This window comes from Heptranchias perlo, chromosome 17 (genome assembly GCF_035084215.1).
Source record: "Heptranchias perlo isolate sHepPer1 chromosome 17, sHepPer1.hap1, whole genome shotgun sequence".
In the NCBI taxonomy this organism is placed as follows: domain Eukaryota; kingdom Metazoa; phylum Chordata; class Chondrichthyes; order Hexanchiformes; family Hexanchidae; genus Heptranchias; species Heptranchias perlo.
Window position 1 is genome coordinate 54,856,348 of NC_090341.1, and position 21,984 is coordinate 54,878,331.

General features: G+C 52.5%; 1 protein-coding gene across 1 annotated transcript; it reads right to left on the reverse strand.

The window, feature by feature from the left end:
• Positions 1-15,286: 15,286 nt before the first annotated feature.
• LOC137333940 (basic salivary proline-rich protein 2-like) lies at positions 15,287-17,314 on the reverse strand. The gene has a single exon (XM_067998293.1). The coding sequence runs from the start codon at positions 17,312-17,314 to the stop codon at positions 15,287-15,289; it is 2,028 nt and encodes a 675-aa protein (XP_067854394.1).
• Between the last annotated feature and the right edge of the window lie 4,670 nt (positions 17,315-21,984).

A 21,984-nucleotide genomic window follows, 5' to 3' on the forward strand; every position in this document is an offset into this window, starting at 1 on the left:
CTACTTTTCTGATGGTGGAATATTTTGCTGATTGTTGTTATTTTACAGATGTAAACAATTTTACAACACCAAGTTATAGTCCAACAATTTTATTTTTAATCCCACAAGCTTTCGGGGGCTTTCCCCTTCCTCAGGCGGTGTGGAAGGGGAAAGCCCCCGAAAGCTTGTAGGATTAAAAATAAAATTGTTGGACTATAACTTGGTGTTGTAAAATTGTTTACAATTGTCAACCCCAGTCCATCACCGGCATCTCCACATCACATTTTACAGAGGGCGCGGTATTTTAACGATGGGGAATTTTTTTTGTGGGTGGGGTATTTTACTGTGGTTGAGATATTTTAGTGAAGTTGGGATAATTTACTGAGAGTAATACACTTTATTAATATTGGAATAGTGTGATATTTTAATGAGGGGGAGATATTTTAAAGAGGGTGGGATATTTTATTGAGATTGGGAAATTTTACTGAGGGTAGAATATTTTACCGAAGGTGGGATATTTTATGGAGGGTGAAATACTTTACTAATCTTGGCAAGGTGGGATATTTTACCAAGGTTGGGATATTTTTTACCGAGGATGGGATATTTTACTGATATAGGGAGGATGGGATATTTTACTGAGGCTGGAATATTTTACAAAGTGTGGGATATTTTACCACTTGGTAGGATATTTCATCAAGGGTGGAATATTTTGGCGAGGGTGAAATATATTACCGAGGATGAAATATATTACCGAGGGTGGGATATATTACCGAGGGTGGGATATATTACCGAGGGTGGGATATATTACCGAGGGTGCAGCATTTTACCGAGGATGGGATATTTTACCGAGACTATGATACTTTACTAATATTGGGAGGAAGGGATATTTAAATAAGGGTGGGATATTTTACTGAGGGTGGGAAATTATACCGAGGGTGGAATATTTATCTGAGAGTGAAATACTAATATTTTACTCATGTTGAGAGGACTGGATATTTTACCTAGGGTGGGATATTTCACTGATATGGGGAGGGTGGAATATTTTACTGTTATGGTGATGGGTTATTTTACTGATATGATGAGGGTGGGATATTTTATCGAGTGTGGGATATTTTACTGAGGGTACTATGTTTCACTAAGGTTGGATATTTTACCGAGGTGGGTATATTTTATTGAGGGTGGGATAATTTACTGAGAGTGGAATATTTTACAGAGGTTGGAATATTTTACCAAGGGTGGGATATTTTATTAATATTGTGGGGATGGGATACTGTACCGAAGGTAATTTATTTTGATAATATTGGGCGAGGTGGGATATTTTACTGTGGGTGGAATATTTTACCGAGTGTGGGATATTTTATCGAAGGTGGATTATTTTGCAGAGGGTGAGGTTGTTTATTGAGATTGGGATATTTTACTAATAAAGTGGGGGTCGGCATATTTTACCAAACATGTGTTATTTTGTGGAGGGTGAGAATTGGATATTTTACTGCGGGTGGGACATTTTACCAAGGGTCAGCTATTTTACTGAGTATGAGATATTTTACCTAGAACAGTATAATTTACCGACGGTGGAATATTTTATGGGGGTGAGATATTTTACTGAGATTGGGAGGAAGGGATATTTTACCAAGGTTGGTATATTCTGCCCTGGATATGATATTTTACCGAGGGTGGGATACCATGGCCCTGATATTACCAGCGGAGGGAGGGGGGGGGAGTGACTGAGCGCATGGGTAACCCGCCCAATAAAATCCATCCGTTCCCCACGCGATCGCGGGTAAATTGAAGGCACTTACCGTGGCTTCTGGGTTTCCCGTCGTCAACCTGCGCAGCAGGCGGACTGCGCACCCGCATCACAGGCTGTCAGCTGGAGGAGCCCTATTTAAAGGGGCAGTCCTCCAATGCTGCTCCTGGAGCAAACAACCAAAATTACAGAATGGAGCAGACCAGGGGAAAGGCTGCTCCCAGATTTACTGATGCCTCACTCCAGGTCCTACTGGATGGGGTGAGGAGGAGGAGGGATATTTTCTACCCAGTGGACAGGAGGAAGTGGCCTGCCTCTGCCACCAAGATGACCTGGCTCGAGGTGGCAGAGGAGGTCACCAGCACCACCAACATCTCCCGCACCTGGATCCAGGGCAGGAAGCGCTTCAGTGACCTAACTAGGTCAGCAAAAGTGAGTACACTTACTCATTCTCCTACACTCCGTCATCCACATCACCGCCCCCACCCTCCCTCCAACTCATTCTGCACTGCCAACACTACTCTGTCACATCACTCCTCACACCCACTCAAACCTCATCCTCAGCTTACCTTCACTTCCTCAGCACTTCCTCACCTCCCCATTACTCACCCCACCACTACCACTCACCCCAATCCTCATACAATGTCTTGGCTCTGTCTCATACTCACCCTCTGATGCATCTCTTTCACGGTCAGCCTCACCCAAACCAATGTATTCAGCGGTTGTCACCATCACTCACTCACACGTCTCTACTTTCTCCCCTTCTAGGAGAAGAGAGCCCAGAATGCACGGGAGAGGGCGAAGGTCAGAGGGGGGGCTGAAACATCAGGTCGTCCTCATGGACGCGGAGCAGGAGGCTCTTGAACTAAGCCGTACCCTCGAGTGCCTGTCTGTCGGGGACGCCGAGACTGCCACCTGACAAACGGCTGGTGACAGAACTTTAACATTCAGCACACACAATATGAATTGATGTTAACATGCCTTGGCATCTTCAGCACCTCAACATCTGTCATCATGCTTAATATTGCCTTCTGTTCTCTTACAGGGCCTTCAGCACCGCCGTGACGGCGGAGGGCGATTCCTCAGAGGACCTGCCAGCCTCTGAGGGTGCACTGTCACATCTGAGTGAACCATCCACCAGCGCAGATACAGACACCTCAGTGGGCCCCCGTCCTCAGTTAGTTGGGGTCACACATGGTGAGACACCACACACATATGAGCATGAGCAGACACTGGGGACAGGGGCAGCTGTGGAGAGTCCGCGTCAGTGGGAGCACTCCTCTCCAGGCTCTGCTCAGCTGGACGCAGACGCTGAATCCTGGGGGCCATCTTTTAAGAGGAGAATGATCGAGGGGCAGCAGCACATTTGCGAGGTGCTGGAACAGGTGCCGCGCGCACTCTCCACAATCGTGCAGAGGATGGAGGAGTCCAACTCCTGCATTAGTGGAATGGTGGCACAGGTACGGGAGGGAATCTCTGAGATACTGTTTCAGGGACATGAGAGCATCTCTGAGATAGTGTCACAGGGACGTGAGGTTATCTCTGAGATAGTGTCGCAGGTAAGTGTGGGAATGTCTGTGATGGAGGGAAGGCTAGCCTCTGTGGAGCTTCAAGCACGGCTCACATATGAGTCCATTCAGCCCCTGACAACGGCCCTTCGGACTCAGGGTGAGCAACATTCTGCCGCCTTAAACAGGCAGGCAGATACTCTGACATTGGCCTTAAAAGGCTTCACACATGTCCTCCAAACTTCTCCAGCAGGGTGGTAGGAGTGATGTGGGCCTGGTCCAGGGGAGGGATGATGGCGATAGGGGTCATGGAAGTGGGGACGCCACTCAAAGCGTTCCCATGTCTCACCCGTTGCCCCCCTCTCAACCAGTACCTACAATGCTGCCTCCTCTCCAGGTGGCCGAGTCTGCCCCGGCACAGGTGCAGGTGGAGCAGTCTTTGGCAAAGCCCTCACAGGCTCCAAAACCCAGAGGGCGTAGGCCCAAAGCATCTAATCGGTCAGGGCATGAACAAGAGCAACCTGCCACTACCTCTGCTGCAGCCACAGGGGATGTACCACGTAGAAGTAGTCGTAAGCGAAAGGCGAAGGATTTGTGAGCACAAAGAGGATGCACAAGGGTGTTTGATGTTTTGTCATGTTTTTTATTTATATTTGATTTTTGTTAATGGCACATTAAATATTATTATTGTCACCACTACTGCCACGTCTTGGCCATTCTTGACTGGCTTGTGTAATAAGTCCCTTTCATGAGGTTCACCATGAACACCCACACTTGATGCCACCCATTGGGTCACCCTACAGTGGGTGTATGTGTAGTTCACGACTATTTTGTGCAGGTGCCTGTGGTGCAGCACTGTGTGTTGTGGAGCTCCACGTGGCGGAGGCGGACGGCCTGCCTGACGGATGACGTGATGAATGCAGCTATGGCGCCCCCCCCCCCCATCCTGACGGTGAGAGTTTGAGGGGGTCCGCAAAGTAGGTAAATGTGTTTACACGGCAGAGTTTAGGGTATAAATTGAGAATTTTGAGTGGAAAGACAAAGGTGTTGCAGCCAAAACTTTGTCTGAAGTGACAGAGTGCCCTGCTGCAATAAATGAGGTTTTCCCCCGAACTGTCAAATAATCCTTTGCACCTCCCACTGGCTGCTGACTGAAACACGTCTGCTCCAATTGATCGTTCTGGGGGAGAGCTTCAATACGTACCAGCGAGAGTGGGTCACATTATAGTCGTGTGTTGTGTCCTGCACAACAGGGCGCAACAGAGAGGGGTACCAGTTGATGAGGCCCCATGCCCTCATCCAGCATCCGCACCTGTCATCCACATTGAGGAGGAGCAGCATCAGCATCAGGAGCAGGAACAGGAGGAGGAGCAGGAGGAGCAGGAACAGGAGGAGGAGGAGGACAAGGAGCAGGAGGAGGACGAACCCATGGGCAGAGCAACGGCTCACCTGGCTGCTCGTGAGGCCAGGGAGTCACTGATATGTGAACAGTTCTCGTAAGATAAGGTGATGTGTGTCCAGTCCTCACAAATGTAAGGAGTCTTACAACACCAGGTTATAGTCCAACACCTTTATTTGGAATCACAAGCTTTCGGAGCTTTCCTCCTTCGTCAGGTGAGTGACTCACCTGACGAAGGAGGAAAGCTCCGAAAGCTTGTGATTCCAAATAAAGCTGTTGGACTATAACCTGTTGTTGTAAGACTCCTTACATTTGTCCACCCCAGTCCATCACCGGTATCTCCACATCATCAGTCCTCACACCACCTGGAAAGAGCAGCGCCAACACTAGTACCCCCTCCACCTCCCTGCACAGAACAGTCCTGAAACTAGAGTGGCAGGGGGATGGGAACCTGAGCGGGGAGTCAGAAGGGAGTAAAGTTGAGAGCAGCAAGAGAGGGGAAGACCCAGGGGAAATTTACAATACAAATAGTACAAACAGTTGTTCAAGAACAAGTGAAAGGGAAAAGCGTAGAGCAGCGGAAAGAAAGTGTACTTTAGGCACGACAGATAAAGTAAAAACTAGAAGGCGTAAGGCGATTAACCCAGCATCAAAGCTGAAGGTCAGGCTAGGGTGTGTGGCCCAACTAAGAGTTCGATACAGAAATGCATGGAGTATAAGGAATAAATTAAATGAACTACAGGTTCAAATTCAAATTGGAGGGTATGACATGATAGCTATTACTGAGACATGGCTGCAGGATGGTCAGGATTGGGAACTAAATATACCGGGTTATAAGGTCTACAGGAGAGACAGGGAAAATGGAAGAGGGGGAGGAGTAGCCTTAGTGATTAGAGATGAAATCACTTCAATGATAAAGGGGGATATAACGAGAGGTAAGCAGCCAACAGAGACCTTATGGGTTGAATTGAGAAATAGGAAAGGATCTAAGACTATAGTGGGAGTTGTGTATAGGAGCCCTGGCAGCAGCTCTGAAGTTCTAGATTGTATAAATGCAGAGATTAGACAAGCGTGTAACAAAGGCATAGTGGTCTTAATGGGGGACTTTAACCTTCACATAGATTGGGAAAAGCAGACTAGCAACTGTCAGAAAGGTAGTGAATTTCTTGAGTGTGTCCGGGATAGTTTTCTACAGTAGTATGTCCTTGAGGCAACAAGGGGGCAAGCCATACTAGATTTAGTAATGAGTAATGAACCAGATTTAGTTAACAGCTTAACTGTGCGTGAACATCTATCCAATAGTGATCATAACATGATCGAGTTCAACGTAGTGTTTGAAAGGGAAAAAAGTGAATCAGTTGCTAAGATTCTAGACTTGGGTAAGGCCGACTTCAATGGGATGAGACGGAGACTGTCCCCAGTAAACTGGGCAAATCTGTTAATGGGTAAAACGACTGATAATCAGTGGGAAATGTTTAAAGAAACATTTCACGAGATACAGAATCAGTTTATACCCCTGAGGGACAAGAACTCTACTTGCCAAAAAAATCAGCCATGGACAACTAAAGAGGTAAGGGACAGTATAAGACATAAGGAAAGGGCATACAAAAAGGCAAAAAATGGCACAGATCCTGGCGAATGGGAAAGATACAAAGATCAACAAAGGGTCACAAAACAGATAGTAAGAGCTACAAAAAGAGAGTATGAAAAGAAACTCGCAAGGGATATCAAAACCAATACAAAGAACTTTCATAGTTATATTAGGAAAAAGAGGGTGGTCAGGAGCAGTGCTGGCCCCTTAAAAACTGAAAGTGGGGATATTGTCATTGATAATGGGGAAACGGCGGACATGTTGAACAATTACTTTGCGTCAGTATTTACAGTAGAAAAAGAGGATAGCATGCCGGAAATCCCAAGAAAACTAATATTGAATCGGGGACAGGGACTCAATAAAATTAACATAAGTAAAGCAACAGTAATGAAGAAAATAATAGCACTAAAGAGTGACAAATCCCCAGGACCAAATGGTTTCCATCCCAGGGTTCTGAAGGAAGTAGGTGAGCACATTGCAGATGCCCTAACTATAATCTTTCAAAGTTCTCTAGATTCAGGAACTGTCCCTCTAGATTGGAAATTTGCACATGTCACTCCGCTTTTTAAGAAAGGAGAGAGAGGGAAACCGCGGAATTATAGACCAGTTAGCCTAACATCTGTTGTGGGGAAATTGCTGGAGTCCATAATTAAGGATAGGGTGACTGAACACCTCGAGAATTTTCAGTTGATCAGAGAGAGCCAGCATGGATTTGTGAAAGGTAGGTCGTGCCTGACAAACCTGATTGAATTTTTTGAAGAGGTGACTAAAGTAGTGTACAGGGGAATGTCAATGGATGTTATTTATATGGACTTCCAGAAGGCATTTGATAAGGTCCCACATAAGAGACTGTTAGTTAAGATAGAAGCCCATGGAATCGAGGGAAAAGTACGGACTTGGTTAGGAAGTTGGCTGAGCGAAAGGCGACAGAGAGTAGGGATAATGGGTAGGTACTCACATTGGCAGGATGTGACTAGTGGAGTCCCGCAGGGATCTGTCTTGGGGCCTCAATTATTCACAATATTTATTAACAACTTAGATGAAGGCATAGAAAGTCTCATATCTAAGTTTGCCGATGACACAAAGATTGGTGGCATTGTAAGCAGTGTAGATGTAAACATAAAATTACAAAGCGATATTGATAGATTAGGTGAATGGGCAAAACTGTGGCAAATGGAATTCAATGTAGACAAATGTGAGGTCATCCACTTTGGATCAAAAAAGGATAGAACAGGGTACTTTCTAAATGGTAAAAAGTTAAAAACAGTGGATGTCCAAAGGGACTTAGGGGTTCAGGTACATAGATCATTGAAGTGTCATGAACAGGTGCAGAAAATAATCAAGAAGGCTAATGGAATGCTGGCCTTTATATCAAGAGGACTGGAGTACAAGGGGGCAGAAGTTATGCTGCAGCGATACAAAACCCTGGTTAGACCGCACCTGGAGTACTGTGAGCAGTTCTGGGCACCGTACCCTCGGAAGGACATATTGGCCTTGGAGGGAGTGCAGCGTAGGTTTACTAGAATGATACCCGGACTTCAAGGATTAAGTTACAAGGAGAGATTACACAAATTGGGGTTGTATTCTCTAGAGTTTAGAAGGTTATGGGATGATCTGATCGAAGTTTATAAGAAATTAAGGGGAACGGATAGGGTGGATAGAGAGAAACTATTTCCGCTGGTTGGGGATTCTAGGAGTAGGGAGCACAGTCTAAAAATTAGAGCCAGACCTTTCAGGAGCGAGATTAGAAAACATTTCTACACACAAAGGGTGGTAGAAGTTTGGAACTCTCTTCCGCAAACAGCAATTGATACTAGCTCAATTGCTAAATTTAAATGTGAGATAGATAGCTTTTTGGCAACCAAAGGTATTAAGGGATATGAGCCAAAGGTGGGTATATGGAGTTAGATCACAGATCAGCCATGATCTTATCAAATGGCGGAGCAGGCACGAGGGGCTGAATGGCCTACTCCTGTTCCTATGTTCCTATGAATAGTGACCCACTGGGTGGCATCAAGTCTCACCATTCATGGTGAAACTCATGAAAGGGCCCTATCACAAAACCCAGTCAAGAATGGGCAAGACTTGGCAGTAGTGGTGAGAATGATGACATTTAATGTGACTTCAACAAAAAACAAATATAAATGAAAAACCAAATATAAATGACAGTCTGTCAGACACCCTTGTGCAAGCCCTTGGTGCTCACAAATCCTTCGCTTTTCTCTTACGACTACTTCTACGTGGTGCCTCCCCTGTGGCTGCAGCAGAGGTAGTGGCAGGTTGCTCATGTTCATGCCCTGACCAATTAGATGCTTTGGGCCTACGCCCTCTGGGTTTTGGAGCCTGTGAGGGCCCCTCCAAAGACTGCTCCACCTGCACCTGTGCAGTGGCAGACTCGGCCACCTGGAGAGGAGGCAGCATTGTGGGTACTGGTTGAGAGGGGGGAGCGCTTTGAGTGGCGTCCCCACTTCCATGTCCCCTTTCACCATCATCCCTCTCCTGGGCCAGGCCCACATCACTCCTACCACCCTGCTGGAGAACAGTTTGGAGGACATGTGTGATGCCCTGGAAGCCCAGATGTAAAGTTTCTGTCTGCCTGTTTAAGGAGGCAGAATGTTGTTCACTGCGAGTCTGAACGGTCGTTGTCAGGACCTGAATGGACTCATTTGTGAGCCGTGCTTGAAGCTCAAAGGAGGCTCGCCTTCCCTCCATCACAGACATTCCCACACTTACTAGTATTTTACTAATAGTTTACTAATATTGAGAGGGTGGAAAAGTTTACCAAAGCTGGGATATTTTTCCAAGAGTGAGATACTTTACTAATATTAGGGGGATGGGATATTTTACTGAGGGTGGGATATTTTACTGAGAGTTGGATATTTTACTCAGGGTGGGATATTTTACTGAGGGTGGGATATTTTACTCAGGGTGGGATATTTTACTGAGAGTTGGATATTTTACTGAGGGTGGGATATTTTACTCAGGGTGGGATATTTTACTCAGGGTGGGATATTTTACTGAGAGTTGGATATTTTACTCAGGGTGGGATATTTTACTCAGGGTGGGATATTTTACTGAGAGTTGGATATTTTACTGAGGGTGGGATATTTTACTCAGGGTGGGATATTTTACTGAGGGTGGGATATTTTACTAAGAGTTGGATATTTTACTCAGGGTGGGATATTTTACTCAGGGTGGGATATTTTACTGAGGGTGGGATATTTTACTGAGGGTGGGATATTTTACTAAGAGTTGGATATTTTACTCAGGGTGGGATATTTTACTGAGGGTGGGATATTTTACTGAGGGTGGGATATTTTACTCAGGGTGGGATATTTTACTGAGGGTGGGATATTTTACTGAGAGTTGGATATTTTACTGAGGGTGGGATATTTAACCGGGGGAGGGATATTTCACCAAGATTGGGATACTTTGCTCATATTGGGAGGTATGGATATTTTGCTGAGAGTGGGATACTTTACCTAGGGTGGGATATTTTACCGAAGGTTGAATATGTTACATAGGGTGGGATATTTTACCGAAATAAGGTTATTTTATCAAGGTGTGGAAATCATATCATGTGTGCGATATTTCACGGATTGTGGAATATTTTACGGAGGGTGGGATATTGAATTAATATTGGGAGGGTGCGATATTTTACCAAGTGTGGAATATTTTACCAACGATGGTATATTTTACTACTATGCGGAGTGAAGGATATTTTACTACTATTGAGAGGGTGGGAAATTTTACTGTAGTTGGGATATTTTTCAGAGGGAGGGGTATTTTACTAATATTGTGGGGATGATGGGCTCGAAATTGGCCCATGTGGCGCCCGTTGTTTCGGCGCTATGCGGCCTCTCAAAATGCCAAGATGTGCGCTGGATGCCATCTTGGTATAGGTATTAGCGCATGCCCAGAGAGCGAATGCCGGCAGCATGTAAAGTAGGGAGAAAATGCATGCAATCAGTGTGCAACGCTGATTTAAAGTGATAGACACCATTTTGAACCTTAACATTCAACTGAATGCACAGCCTTAACCACGCACACCTGAACATATCTCCGACGGCCTGAAGGACCCCCCCACCAGCGCTATTTAAAGGGGCCATGCAGGTGTTGCAGGTTAGTTGTTGGATTATTGCTTCTGGCTGCTGGTGGAATAGAAAGTGTTTTTTGAAGCTCCCTATACTTATTAGAGTTGCAACATTACATTTGAGAGTGGTTTGTCGGGTACTGCCTTACGGTTCAGAAAGTTACAACCGTGGTTGAACAACATTCCAGGCAACCAGGGGCGGTCTGGTAGGGCTCCCGCTGGGCATTGAGCACAATTGGGAGCATGCAGAGAGGCTACGCACAGCAGGTCAAGCTGCGAGGAGACGGAGGAGCAGGAGGAGGAGGCACAGAGCACTGAGCAGGAGGCCATATCCAATGAGGGCCTTCCGGATCCAATTCTCATACCTCAACATGACCGAGGAAGATTGCATCCGAGCCCTGATGTTCACCAAGGAAGCCGTGACCGAGATCTGTCAACTGGTGCGGCCACAACTACAGCCCCAGAGCAGGGCGAGGACAGCATTGCCTGTGGCTGTGAAGGTCACCGTGGTGCTGAATTTCTACGGCTCAGGAGCATTTCAGGCCTCTGCTGGCGACATGTGCAACATCTCGCAGTATGCAGTGCAATGCTGCATAAGGGAGGTCACAGACACACTGTACCAGATGAGGAACAGGTTCATCACCTTCCCTCTGCACAGAGACAATCAGAACGAGCGAGCACGGGGGTTGACCCGCATTGCTGGCTTCCCCATGGTGCAGGGTGTCCACTGACTGCACACACATTGCCCTGCGTGCCCCGCACATCAACTCAGCCGTCTTCGTCAACCGAAAGGGTTTCCACTCCCTCAATGTGCAGCTGGTGTGCGACCACACGCATCGAATCATGATGGTCGATGCTTGCTACCCTGGGAGCAGTCACAACGCCATCATCCTGCAGCAGTCCAATGTGCCAGCTATCTTTCACCCGACTCGGCAAGTCAAAGGCTGGCTACTGGGCGACAAGGGCTATCCCCTCACACCGTGGCTCATGACACCAGTCAGGAATCCACGTGCACAGCAGGCCGATAATGAGAGCCATGCTGCCACACTCAACATCGTGGAGCAGACCAGAGGCCTCCTCAAACAATGCTTCCGCTGCCTGGACCAGTCTGGAGGAGCCCTGCAGTACTCCCCTGAGTGGGTGGGCAGATTTGTGGTGGTCTGCTGCATGCTGCACAACCTCGACATCGTGAGGGACCAGCCTTTGCCACCAATGATTGGGGAAGACTCTGAGACAGAGGTGGAGGAGGAGGAAGAGGCTGAGGAGGAGGAGGAGGGGGAGGAGGAAGAGGCTGAGGAGGAGGAGGAGGAGGAGGTGGAGCCGGAAGAGGAGGTGGAGGAAGACGCAAGGGTGCAACAGGAACCACAGGCCTTGTCTGCAAGGGCTCTGCGTGCTCACCTGATCCGTGCCCACTATCAATAATGTGAACTACATCCCCCAACTCACCAACACTCCTACGCTCCCCACCTTTCCCCTCCCACAAGACAATCAAATCGCCCTCCATCTGATTACACATTGGTTTCCCCGTCAGCTCATTGCATGAATAAAAACCACCACCAAATGCAAATTCAAAGTCACATTTATCAATTAACAAATAAAACTATGGAAACAGAACAGAACTATTCACCCTTGTGCATTCCCTCAGTGCCTGTTGTCCGTGTGCCTTTACCTATCCTAGTGCTCCTACGAGGTGCTTCCCCAGTGGCTGGAGCATGGGTGGTGGGAGGCTGCTGACCTTCAGTGGAGGAACATCCAGATCGCCTTGGAGGACGACCTCGAGCAGCTCTGGGAGGGCCCGGCTTCAGAATAAACCATCTCAGCCTGGGCTGCAGCAGTCTGGCCTGGCTGGCCGAGAGGCAACAACAGGGGCACTGGCGGAGTGGCAGGGGTGGGAGCAGGAATGCTGTCGTCCTGAGAGAGGACAGTGGGTCCGACTGCCATGGCGCCACTGCCACTCTCCCGGGGCGGCGCCTCAGCAATCCTGGTGATTGGCTGGAGAACAGATTGCTGGAGTGCTGTGATGCCCTGGAAGCCCCGTTCCACAGTGGTCCCCAGAGCCATGATAACAGCAGTCTGAGCTTCCAAGGCAGCAGTCAGACCTTGGATGGCAGATGTTTGTGCTGCAATGGAAGCTGTGACATCAGTCATCAGAAGCTGCATCATGGTGGGTTCCACAGGTGCGCTGATGGAGGTGACCACCTGTTCCGTGTTGGAAAGGATGGGCTCCAAGCTCTGTGCAAAGCCCTGGGCCAAGTTGGAGCTGGACTCCTCCATGCCCCTTCTCATTATGCACAGGCTTTCTGGCAGGTTTTCCAGTGCCCCAAGCATTTGTTGGTGTACGCCCATCAGCCTTCTTCTGTAGCCTGACACATCGAAGTCCTCATCTGACTCCTCTGCAGCAGAACTAGTGAACGACCTCGCCCTCCGGTGAGCTGGTACCTGTGGTATCCGTTCCCCCCGCCCCGGCTCCTGGGCACTTGTGCTCGGTGTCTCACCACATGCAGATCCCTCCTCTAACCTGACCTCTAAAGGACGCCCAGTGTCAGTCTCTGAGCTGGTGGAAGCAAGTGTCAGATCGAGTGACGGTGTGGCGTCAGTGTCCTCCTCCTCCTCCTCCTCCTCCTCCTCCCCCTCCTCCCCCTCCTCCTCCTCCCCCTCCTCCTCCTCCTCCTCCTCCCCCTCCTCCCCCTCCTCCTCCTCCTCCTCCTCCTCCTCCTCCTCCTCCCCCTCCTCCTCCTCCTCCTCCTCCTCCCCCTCCTCCTCCTCGGGTGCCGTCATGTGTTCTTGGGTATCTGTAATGACAAAGGGAAACAGGTTGAGTTGTGGAGTGGGGAGAGGAGCAAGTAAGAGGTGTGTGCTGACAGCATGTGCAGCACGTGAGTCAGAAAAGATTATGGGAGGAGGGAGATGTGGAAAAGGAGAAGGAGCATTAGATATGCAGAGACCCCCTTGACCGGGACCTCCAGCGCGGCACGTTGTGACGGCTGCAGCGACGGCCGGCCCAATGATCCAGAGCATCGTCTCCTCTAGAGGGGTGAGGACGTGCAGACGTGCCCGTCCACCCTCAGGTCCCTCCTGCTGCCGGGTGTTATATGCCACCATCTCCTGCAAGACAGAGGACAGTGTGTCAGTGAGTGTCCTGCAAGGTGTGTTGGTGATGTACCTGTTGTGGTCGAATAGCTGCCGGTTTGTGTGACCTGTGAGTGGTGGTTGTGTGGCCTGCAAGTGTGGTACTATGTGCGGGTGAGATGCAGCATTGTGTATGGATGGGCAGTGTTTGTTGGTGGGTGGGTGACGGGAGGTGTGGTGCATGGAGTATTGGTGCAGGTGGTAGGATGTGCCACTTGACACTTGTATTCACTCACCTTGACCACTCGTGTCAAATCATTAAACTTCTTCCGGCACTGCACCCACGTGCATGGTACCATGCTCTTGGCGTTCACTTCCTGGGCCACAGCCTCCCACTGCCTGCGGAGCTGGAGTCTGGAGGGTCTCCTGGCACCCTGCGGGTACATGTTGGCCCTCCTTTCGTCTACCCCCTCCACCAGGGCCTCGAGTGAGGCCCGCTCTCGCGCCAGTCCTGCCATCCTTCCGGCCATCTCTCCCTCCTCCCAGTGGACTGTGCATGTCCCATTTAAAATGTGCACAGGCTGCCAATGACATGCGCTGAACATGCCCCATTTTGGTCTTCCTGATTCTGCATGCAGCCTCTCAGTAATGCAGGTAGCGCTGGCTGCACAGAGATATCATGCTAATTAGCAGGCAGCACAAAGTTCACATGTTGCCTTCACAGGGGCCATCAGGAGCAGATTAATTGCGGATCACGCTGTCCGCGCCCAATAATAGGCCTTATCCAATTTAACCCCCTCTGTCCCTTCCTGCCACACTCTGCTTACCTTCACCCAAATCACTACACTGCTCTATGGCCTTGACTTTTCTCTCTTTTTAGTTTAATGCCCTATTTACAACCCGAGTTATTCGATTCACCAGGACGCTGGTTCCAGCTCGGTTTAAGTGAAGCCTGTCCCAACGGAACAGCTCCCTCCTTCCCCAGTACTGGTGCCAGTGCCCCATTAGTTGAAACCCCTGTCTCCCACATCACTCTTTGAGCAACACATTTAACTCTCTGATCTGTTTGTCGCTATGCCAATTTACATGTGGCTCAGGTATTAATCCAGAGATTATTACCTTTGAGTTTCTGCTTATTAATTTAGACCCTAGCTCCTCAAACTGTCTCAGTAGAACCTCATTCCTAGTTCTACCTATGTCGTTGCTACAGAGAACAGTATCTATCCCCCTGACTATTCTATCCACTTGAATGGCCTCCTGTAACACGGTGCCATGGTCAGTTTGCCCATCCTCCCTGCAGTCTTTGATCTCATCCATACAGGTAGCAAGTACCTCGTACCTGTTGGACAAGGTCAAGGGCTGAGGCTCCTCCATCACTAGATCCTGGGTCCCCATACCTGCCTGACTCACAGTCACATCCTCCTCTCCCTGACCACTGAACGAATCTAAACTACTACCTAACCCAATGGATGTGACTGCTTCCTGGGTCAAAGTGTCCAGGTAACTCTCCCCCTCCTTGATGCATCACAATGCAGCTCGGACTCCAGCTCAACAACTCGAAGTTCCTCGAGTTGCAGACACTCACTGCAGGTGTGGTTGCTCAGGATCTCGCTGGTCTCCACCAACTCCCACATGCTGCAGTTATAACAAACCACGTGTGCTGCCATCCCCATCCAAACTTGTTTTATTTATTTAATTAAAGTTTTTATTCAATCAATATTTTTAGTTTTATTAACTAAGTAGTTTATCTAGTTTAAGTTATTGATTTAATGAAGTAATAGTTATATTTTCCCAGCTCTCAGTTTAAACCACTGCCCTAGCTTAGAGAGCAAACAAAAAGGAAATATTCACCAATCAATCACCTGCTGTCCTGTGACGTCACTCCTCCATTATCTCGCTCTCATTCCGCGGCACCGTTATTCCCATCCACTGGGGGATTCCCGTCCACTGGGGGATTCCCGTCCACTGGGGCGATTCCCGTCCACTGGGGGATTCCCGTCCACTGGGGGCGATTCCCGGCCCCTCGGGGCGATTCCCGTCCACTGGGGCGATTCCCGTCCACTGGGGGATTCCCGTCCACTGGGGCGATTCCCGTCCACTGGGGGCTTCCCGTCCACTGGGGGCGATTCCCGGCCCCTGGGGGCGATTCCCGTCCACTGGGGGGATTCCCGTCCACTGGGGGATTCCCGTCCACTGGGGGCGATTCCCGGCCCCTGGGGGGGATTCCCGTCCACTGGGGGGGATTCACGTCCACTGGGGGATTCCCATCCACTGGGGGATTCCCGTCCACTGGGGCGATTCCCGTCCACTGGGGGATTCCCGTCCACTGGGGGCGATTCCCGGCCCCTGGGGGCGATTCCCGTCCACTGGGGGGATTCCCGTCCACTGGGGGGATTCCCGTCCACTGGGGGGATTCCCGGCCCCTGGGGGCGATTCCCGTCCACTGGGCGATTCCCGTCCACTGGGGGGATTCCCGTCCACTGGGGGGATTCCCGTCCACTGGGGGGATTCCCGGCCCCTGGGGGGGATTCCCGTCCACTGGGGCGATTCCCGTCCACTGGGGGGATTCCCGGCCCCTGGGGGCGATTCCCCTCCACTGGGGGCGATTCCCGTCCACTGGGGGCGATTCCCCTCCACTGGGGGCGATTCCCGTCCACTGGGGGCGATTCCCCTCTACTGGGGGCGATTCCCATCCACTGGGGGGATTCCCGTCCACTGCGAGCGATTCCCCTCCACTGGGGGCGATTCCCGTCCACTGGGGGGATTCCCGTCCACTGGGGGGATTCCCGGCCCCTGGGGGCGATTCCCGTCCACTGGGCGATTCCCGTCCACTGGGGGGATTCCCGTCCACTGGGGGGATTCCCGTCCACTGGGGGGATTCCCGGCCCCTGGGGGAGATTCCCGTCCACTGGGGCGATTCCCGTCCACTGGGGGGATTCCCGGCCCCTGGGGGCGATTCCCCTCCATTGGGGGCGATTCCCGTCCACTGGGGGCGATTCCCCTCCACTGGGGGCGATTCCCATCCACTGGGGGGATTCCCGTCCACTGCGAGCGATTCCCCTCCACTGGGGGCGATTCCCGTCCACTGGGGGCGATTCCCGTCCACTGGGGGGATTCCTGTCCACTGGGGGCGATTCCCATCCACTGGGGGCGATTCCCCTCCACTGGGGGGATTCCCGTCCACTGGGGGTGATTCCCGTCCACTGGGGGCGATTCCCCTCCACTGGGGGCGATTCCCGTCCACTGGGGGGATTCCCGTCCACTGGGGGTGATTCCCGTCCACTGGGGGGGATTCCCGTCCACTGCGGGCGATTCCCGTCCACTGGGGGGATTCCCCTCCACTGGGGGGATTCCCGTCCACTGGGGGTGATTCCCGTCCATTGGGGCGATTCCCGTCCACTGCGGGCGATTCCCCTCCACTGGGGGCGATTCCCGTCCACTGGGGGCGATTCCCCTCCACTGGGGGGATTCCCGTCCACTGGGGGTGATTCCCATCCACTGGGGGCGATTCCCCTCCACTGGGGGGATTCCTGTCCACTGGGGGTGATTCCCCTCCACTGGGGGCGATTCCCGTCCACTGGGGGCGATTCCCCTCCACTGGGGGCGATTCCCGTCCACTGGGGGGATTCCCGTCCACTGGGGGGGATTCCCGTCCACTGCGGGCAATTCCCGTCCACTGGGGGGATTCCCCTCCACTGGGGGGATTCCCGGCCCCTGGGGGGATTCCCGTCCACTGGGGGCGATTCCCGTCCACTAGGGGGGATTCCCGTCCACTGGGGGCGATTCCCGGCCATTGGGGGGATTCCCGTCCACTGGGGCGATTCCCGGCCCCTGGGAGGATTCCCGGCCACTGGGGGGATTCCCATCCACTGGGGCGATTCCCGGCCACTGGGGCGATTCCTGGCCACTGGGGGGGATTCCCGGCCATTGGGGGGATTCCCGTCCACTGGGGCGATTCCCGGCCCCTGGGAGGATTCCCAGCCACTGGGGGGATTCCCATCCACTGGGGCGATTCCCGGCCACTGGGGCGATTCCTGGCCACTGGGGGGGATTCCCGTCCACTGGGGGCGATTCCCCACCACTGGGAGGGATTCCTGGCCTTTGGGGGGGATTCCCACACTTTCTCTGGGCTGCCCTCTCTCGGATATTTAAAGAGAACAGGATCTTTCACCGAGGGTGGGATATTCTGCCGAGGGTGGCATATTTTACGGAGTGTGGGATATTTTACTAATATTGGGGGATGGGATATTTCACCGAGGCTGGGATATTTTATTGAGGGTAGAAAATTTCACGGAGGGTGGAATATTGTTCACAATTTGGGATATTTTACAGTGGGTGGGACATCTTACCGAGGGCCGAATAGTTTACTGATGGTGAATACTTTCTTTATTTTGGGGAGGGAGGATATTTTAAGGAGGACAAAATACTTTACTGATGGTGAGATATTTAACCCAGGGTCGGATATTTTATCGAGAGTTTGATATTTTATCGATGGTGGACTATTTTACCGAGGGCAGGATATTTTACATAGGGTGGAATATTTTATTGAGGCTGGGATATTTACCAAGGGTGGGATGGTTTACTAATATAGGAACGGTGCGATATTTTGCCGAGGGCAGGATATTTTACCGAGGGTGTGATATTTTACCACGGGTGGGATGTTTGCCGAGGGTGGGATATTTTAGCGAGGGTGAGATATTTTACTGAGAGTGGGATATTTTACCGGAGAATGGATATTTAGGGCTCGATTTTAGCAGGCCTGCGGGTTCCCAGCGGGTGGTCCTCCGGGAGCGTGGAAAACGCGGACGGCTAATTGCGTGCGCCCCCCGCGCGATCGCGGGATAATTGAACTGATTAAGCCCTGCTTCCGGGTTCTCCGCTCCCCAGCTGCGTGCCGGCGGGCTGCGCATGCGCACTACCGTCAATGCGATGTAGGCGCTCCACTTAAAGGGGCAGTCTCCCAAAGCCCCTCCTGCTGCAATCAGTAGGCAAGACATGATGGCTCACCCGAGGGGAAAGGCTGCGCCACGTTTTTCAGACCTTGCGCTGCAGCTGATGCTGGAGGGTGTGAGGAGGAGGAGGGACACGCTCTTCCCAGAAGATGGACGCAAGTTCCCTGCCGCCGCCACCAGGAAGGCATGGGCAGAGGTGGCGGCGGAGGTCAGCATCAGGGCCAACACCACCAGGACATGGGAGCAGTGCCACAAGCGGTTCAATGACCTCACTAGGTCCGGCAAGGTGAGTACACCAACGCACCCTCCCACAACCCGTCCCCACCATCACGGCAAACAGATCACAACCCCTCCTGCACAGCCACCACTGCGCTCCATCAGCAATCCTCACAGCCACTCATTCACCATCCTCGCCGTGCCCGCAAGTACCCACCGTCCCTGTCCCCACCCGAACACTACCACACACCCCAATCCCCATGCAATGGGATGGGCATGTGGCACACGCATCCTCCCATCCATCTGCCCCACGCTCAACCCACCCACACCGATGCTCGATGCGTCTCACTATGCAATACGCACCCACTCACACATCTGTGTTTTGCCTTGACAGGAGAAGAGAAGCAAGAACAACAGGGAAAGGGCACGCACCGGAGGTGGCCCGCCGCACCTGGTAGACCTCACCGACGCAGAGGTGGGGGCGCTCGACCTCGCCCGCACGCCACATTGCCTGTCTGTCGCAGATGGCGAGTCTGTCGCTGCAGAAACGGCCGGTAAGGGAAAGCTGACACTCAACACTCATGATCGCGAGTGACCGTATCATCACCCGCCATCAGGCGCACTGTAACGTTGGTGCACATGCCTCATAGTGCCCTCTGTTCTCTTGCAGGGCCGTCTGCGAGCGCTGTGATTGAGGAGGGCGATTCCTCAGAGGACATGGCGGTCTCTGAAGGTGCATCGTCACATCTGAGCCAACCATCCACCAGCGCAGAGACACGCACCTCGGTGGGTCCCCCTCGCCAACTAGTTGGGGTAGCACTTGGTGAATCACTGCGCACGAGTGAGCATGAGCAGACCCTGGTGGCAGGGGCAGCCGCGGAGGGTCCGCGACGGAGGGAGCACTCATCTCTAGGCTCTGCTCAGCCGGACCCAGATGCTGAACCCAGGGGGCCACCAGTGAAAAGGAGAGTCGTCGAGGGGCACCAGCTAATTGCTGAGGTACTGGGAGAGGTGCCACGCGCATTGTCCACAATCGCGCAGGTGATGGAGGAGTCCAACTCCTGCATGCGGGCATTGGTGGCGCAGGTACAGAAGGGTACCGGCGACACAGTGTCGCGGGTAGGTGCGGGACTGTCTGCGGTGGAGGACAGGCTGGCCTCCCTCGAGCGTCACGCACAGCTCCAGATCGAGTCCTTGCAGGCCCTGACAACGGCTGTACGGATTCAGGGTGAGCAACATTCCGCCGCCATAAACAGGCTGACGGATACACTAGGGGTGGCCTTGCAAGGCTTCACACATGCCATCCAAACTGTCGTCCAGCAGGGTGGAAGGGGTGATGTGGGCCGAGGCCACGAGAGGGATGATGGTGACCGGGGACATGGAAGCGGGGACGCCTCTCAAGGCGTCCCCACGTCCCACCCGTCGCCCACCTCTCAACCAGTACCCGCAATGGTGCCTCCTCTCCAGGTGGCCGAGTCTGCCCCTGCCCCGGTGCAGGAGGAGCAGTCTGTGGAGGTGCCCTCACGGGCACCGAAACCCAGGGGCCGTCCGCCAAAAGCATCTACCCGGTCAAGGCAAGAACAGGAGCAACCTGCCACTACCTCTGCTGGAGCCACAGGGGTAGCACCACGTAGAGGTACCCGCAAAAGAAATCCAAAGGCCTTATAAGCACAAAGGGAATGCACCAGGGTGTCTGTTAATTTGTACACGTTTTGTTTATAGTATTGCACCTTGTACATATTAAACACTATATTCTCACCACTCCTGCCACCTCTCGTCCATTCTTCGGCGGCCTGTGCAATAGGTGCGTTCCGTGCGGCCCATCATGACGGCGAACACCTGCTGCCGCCCATTGGGCACACTGCTGTGGGTGCAGGAGTACTGGCAGCACTCTTCAGTGGAAGGGGCTGGTAGGGCCCCTCGTATGTGCAGGTGAGGAGATGCGAGCGCCTCGCACTGTCTGACTCTAGGAGAACCGTTGACGTATGAGTGCCTCCCTGGCCCGGCGAGCATCCCGGTGAGTCGTGGTTCGGCGCATGGGTCGTCCACCATCCTCTGGCGCGTCCTCCCCCTCCTCCTCCTCCTCCTCCTCCTCCACCTCCTCCTCCACCTCCTTCTCCTCGTCCTCATCGCCGTCCTCAATGTGGGTGGTGGGTGTGGATGGGGCCTCCTCCAGCAGCACCCCTCTCTGTTGGGCCATGTTGTGCAGGGCACAGCAGACAACTATAATTCGTCCCACTCTGAATGGTGTGTATTGGAGTGCTCCCCCAGAACGATCAAGGCACCTGAAGCGCATCTTGAGCAGCCCTATGGTCTGCTCAATTGTAGACCTGGTAGCAATGTGGCTGTCATTGTATCGACGCTGCGGCTCGGTGATGGGGTTCCTCAGAGGTGTCATGAGCCACGTGTGCAGGGGATATCCCTTGTCACCGAGGAGCCAGCCATTGCCGGTGTTGGGTGCGTGGAAGAGGGGCAGCACGGTGGACTCCCTGAGGACGAAGGCATCGTGGCAGCTGCCAGGGTATCTGGCGCACACGTGTAGGAATCTCTAGCGGTGGTCACAGATGAGCTGGGCGTTCATGGAGTGATACCCTTTCCTGTTGATGAACAGCCCTGGCTCATGTGGAAGTGCTCGTATTGCGATGTGGGTGCAGTCGATTACACCCTGCACCCGTGGGAAGCCAGCCACAGCATGGAATCCAACCGCCCTCTCCATCTGGCTGCGCTCGTCCATGGCGAAGTTGATGTCGTGCGAGGCCCTGTGGAACAACCCATCGGTGACCTGCCTTATGCACTTGTGTGCAGACGACTGACAGACCCCGGTGATGTCCCCCGTGGCACCCTGGAAGGATCCGGAGGCGAAGAAGTTGAGGGCAGTGGTGACTTTGACGGCGACGGGTAAGAAGATGCTGCTTGGTCCATCCGGGAGCAGCTCGTCATTAAGGAGGCTGCAGATGTCGGCGACTACCTGGCGAGTGACTCTGAGCCTCCGTATGCACTGCTGCTCAGAGAGGTCCATGAAGCTGAGCCTCGGTCTGTACACCCTGTGCGGAGGGTAGTGCCTCCTGCGACGCATCTCTCTCTGCGGTTCCCCTCCCTCCTGCTGTGCAGGTGGATGTGCCGCAGCACCGTGTTGGGGGGCTCCACGTCGATGAGGCGGACGGCGTGGACTGCGAGGCTGCTGGGGCTGGTGATGCTGTTCGTCCTCCGAGGATGTCGAAGCGGCCCCATCTGGCAGGTGTAGGTCTGAGGGGTTGTGCACGGTAGGTCGGTGTTTCCTCGCACTGGTGCTGCGGTTCCACGTCGGTGAATCTTCTGGCTAGGAGGGGGGGGGTGGAGGGCAGGCGTTGCCCTATGTGACGGAGTGGCCTCCTGCGTTGGTGAAGGGTCTCCCCCCCCACCCCCACCCTGTGGAATGCACCTTGGCAGC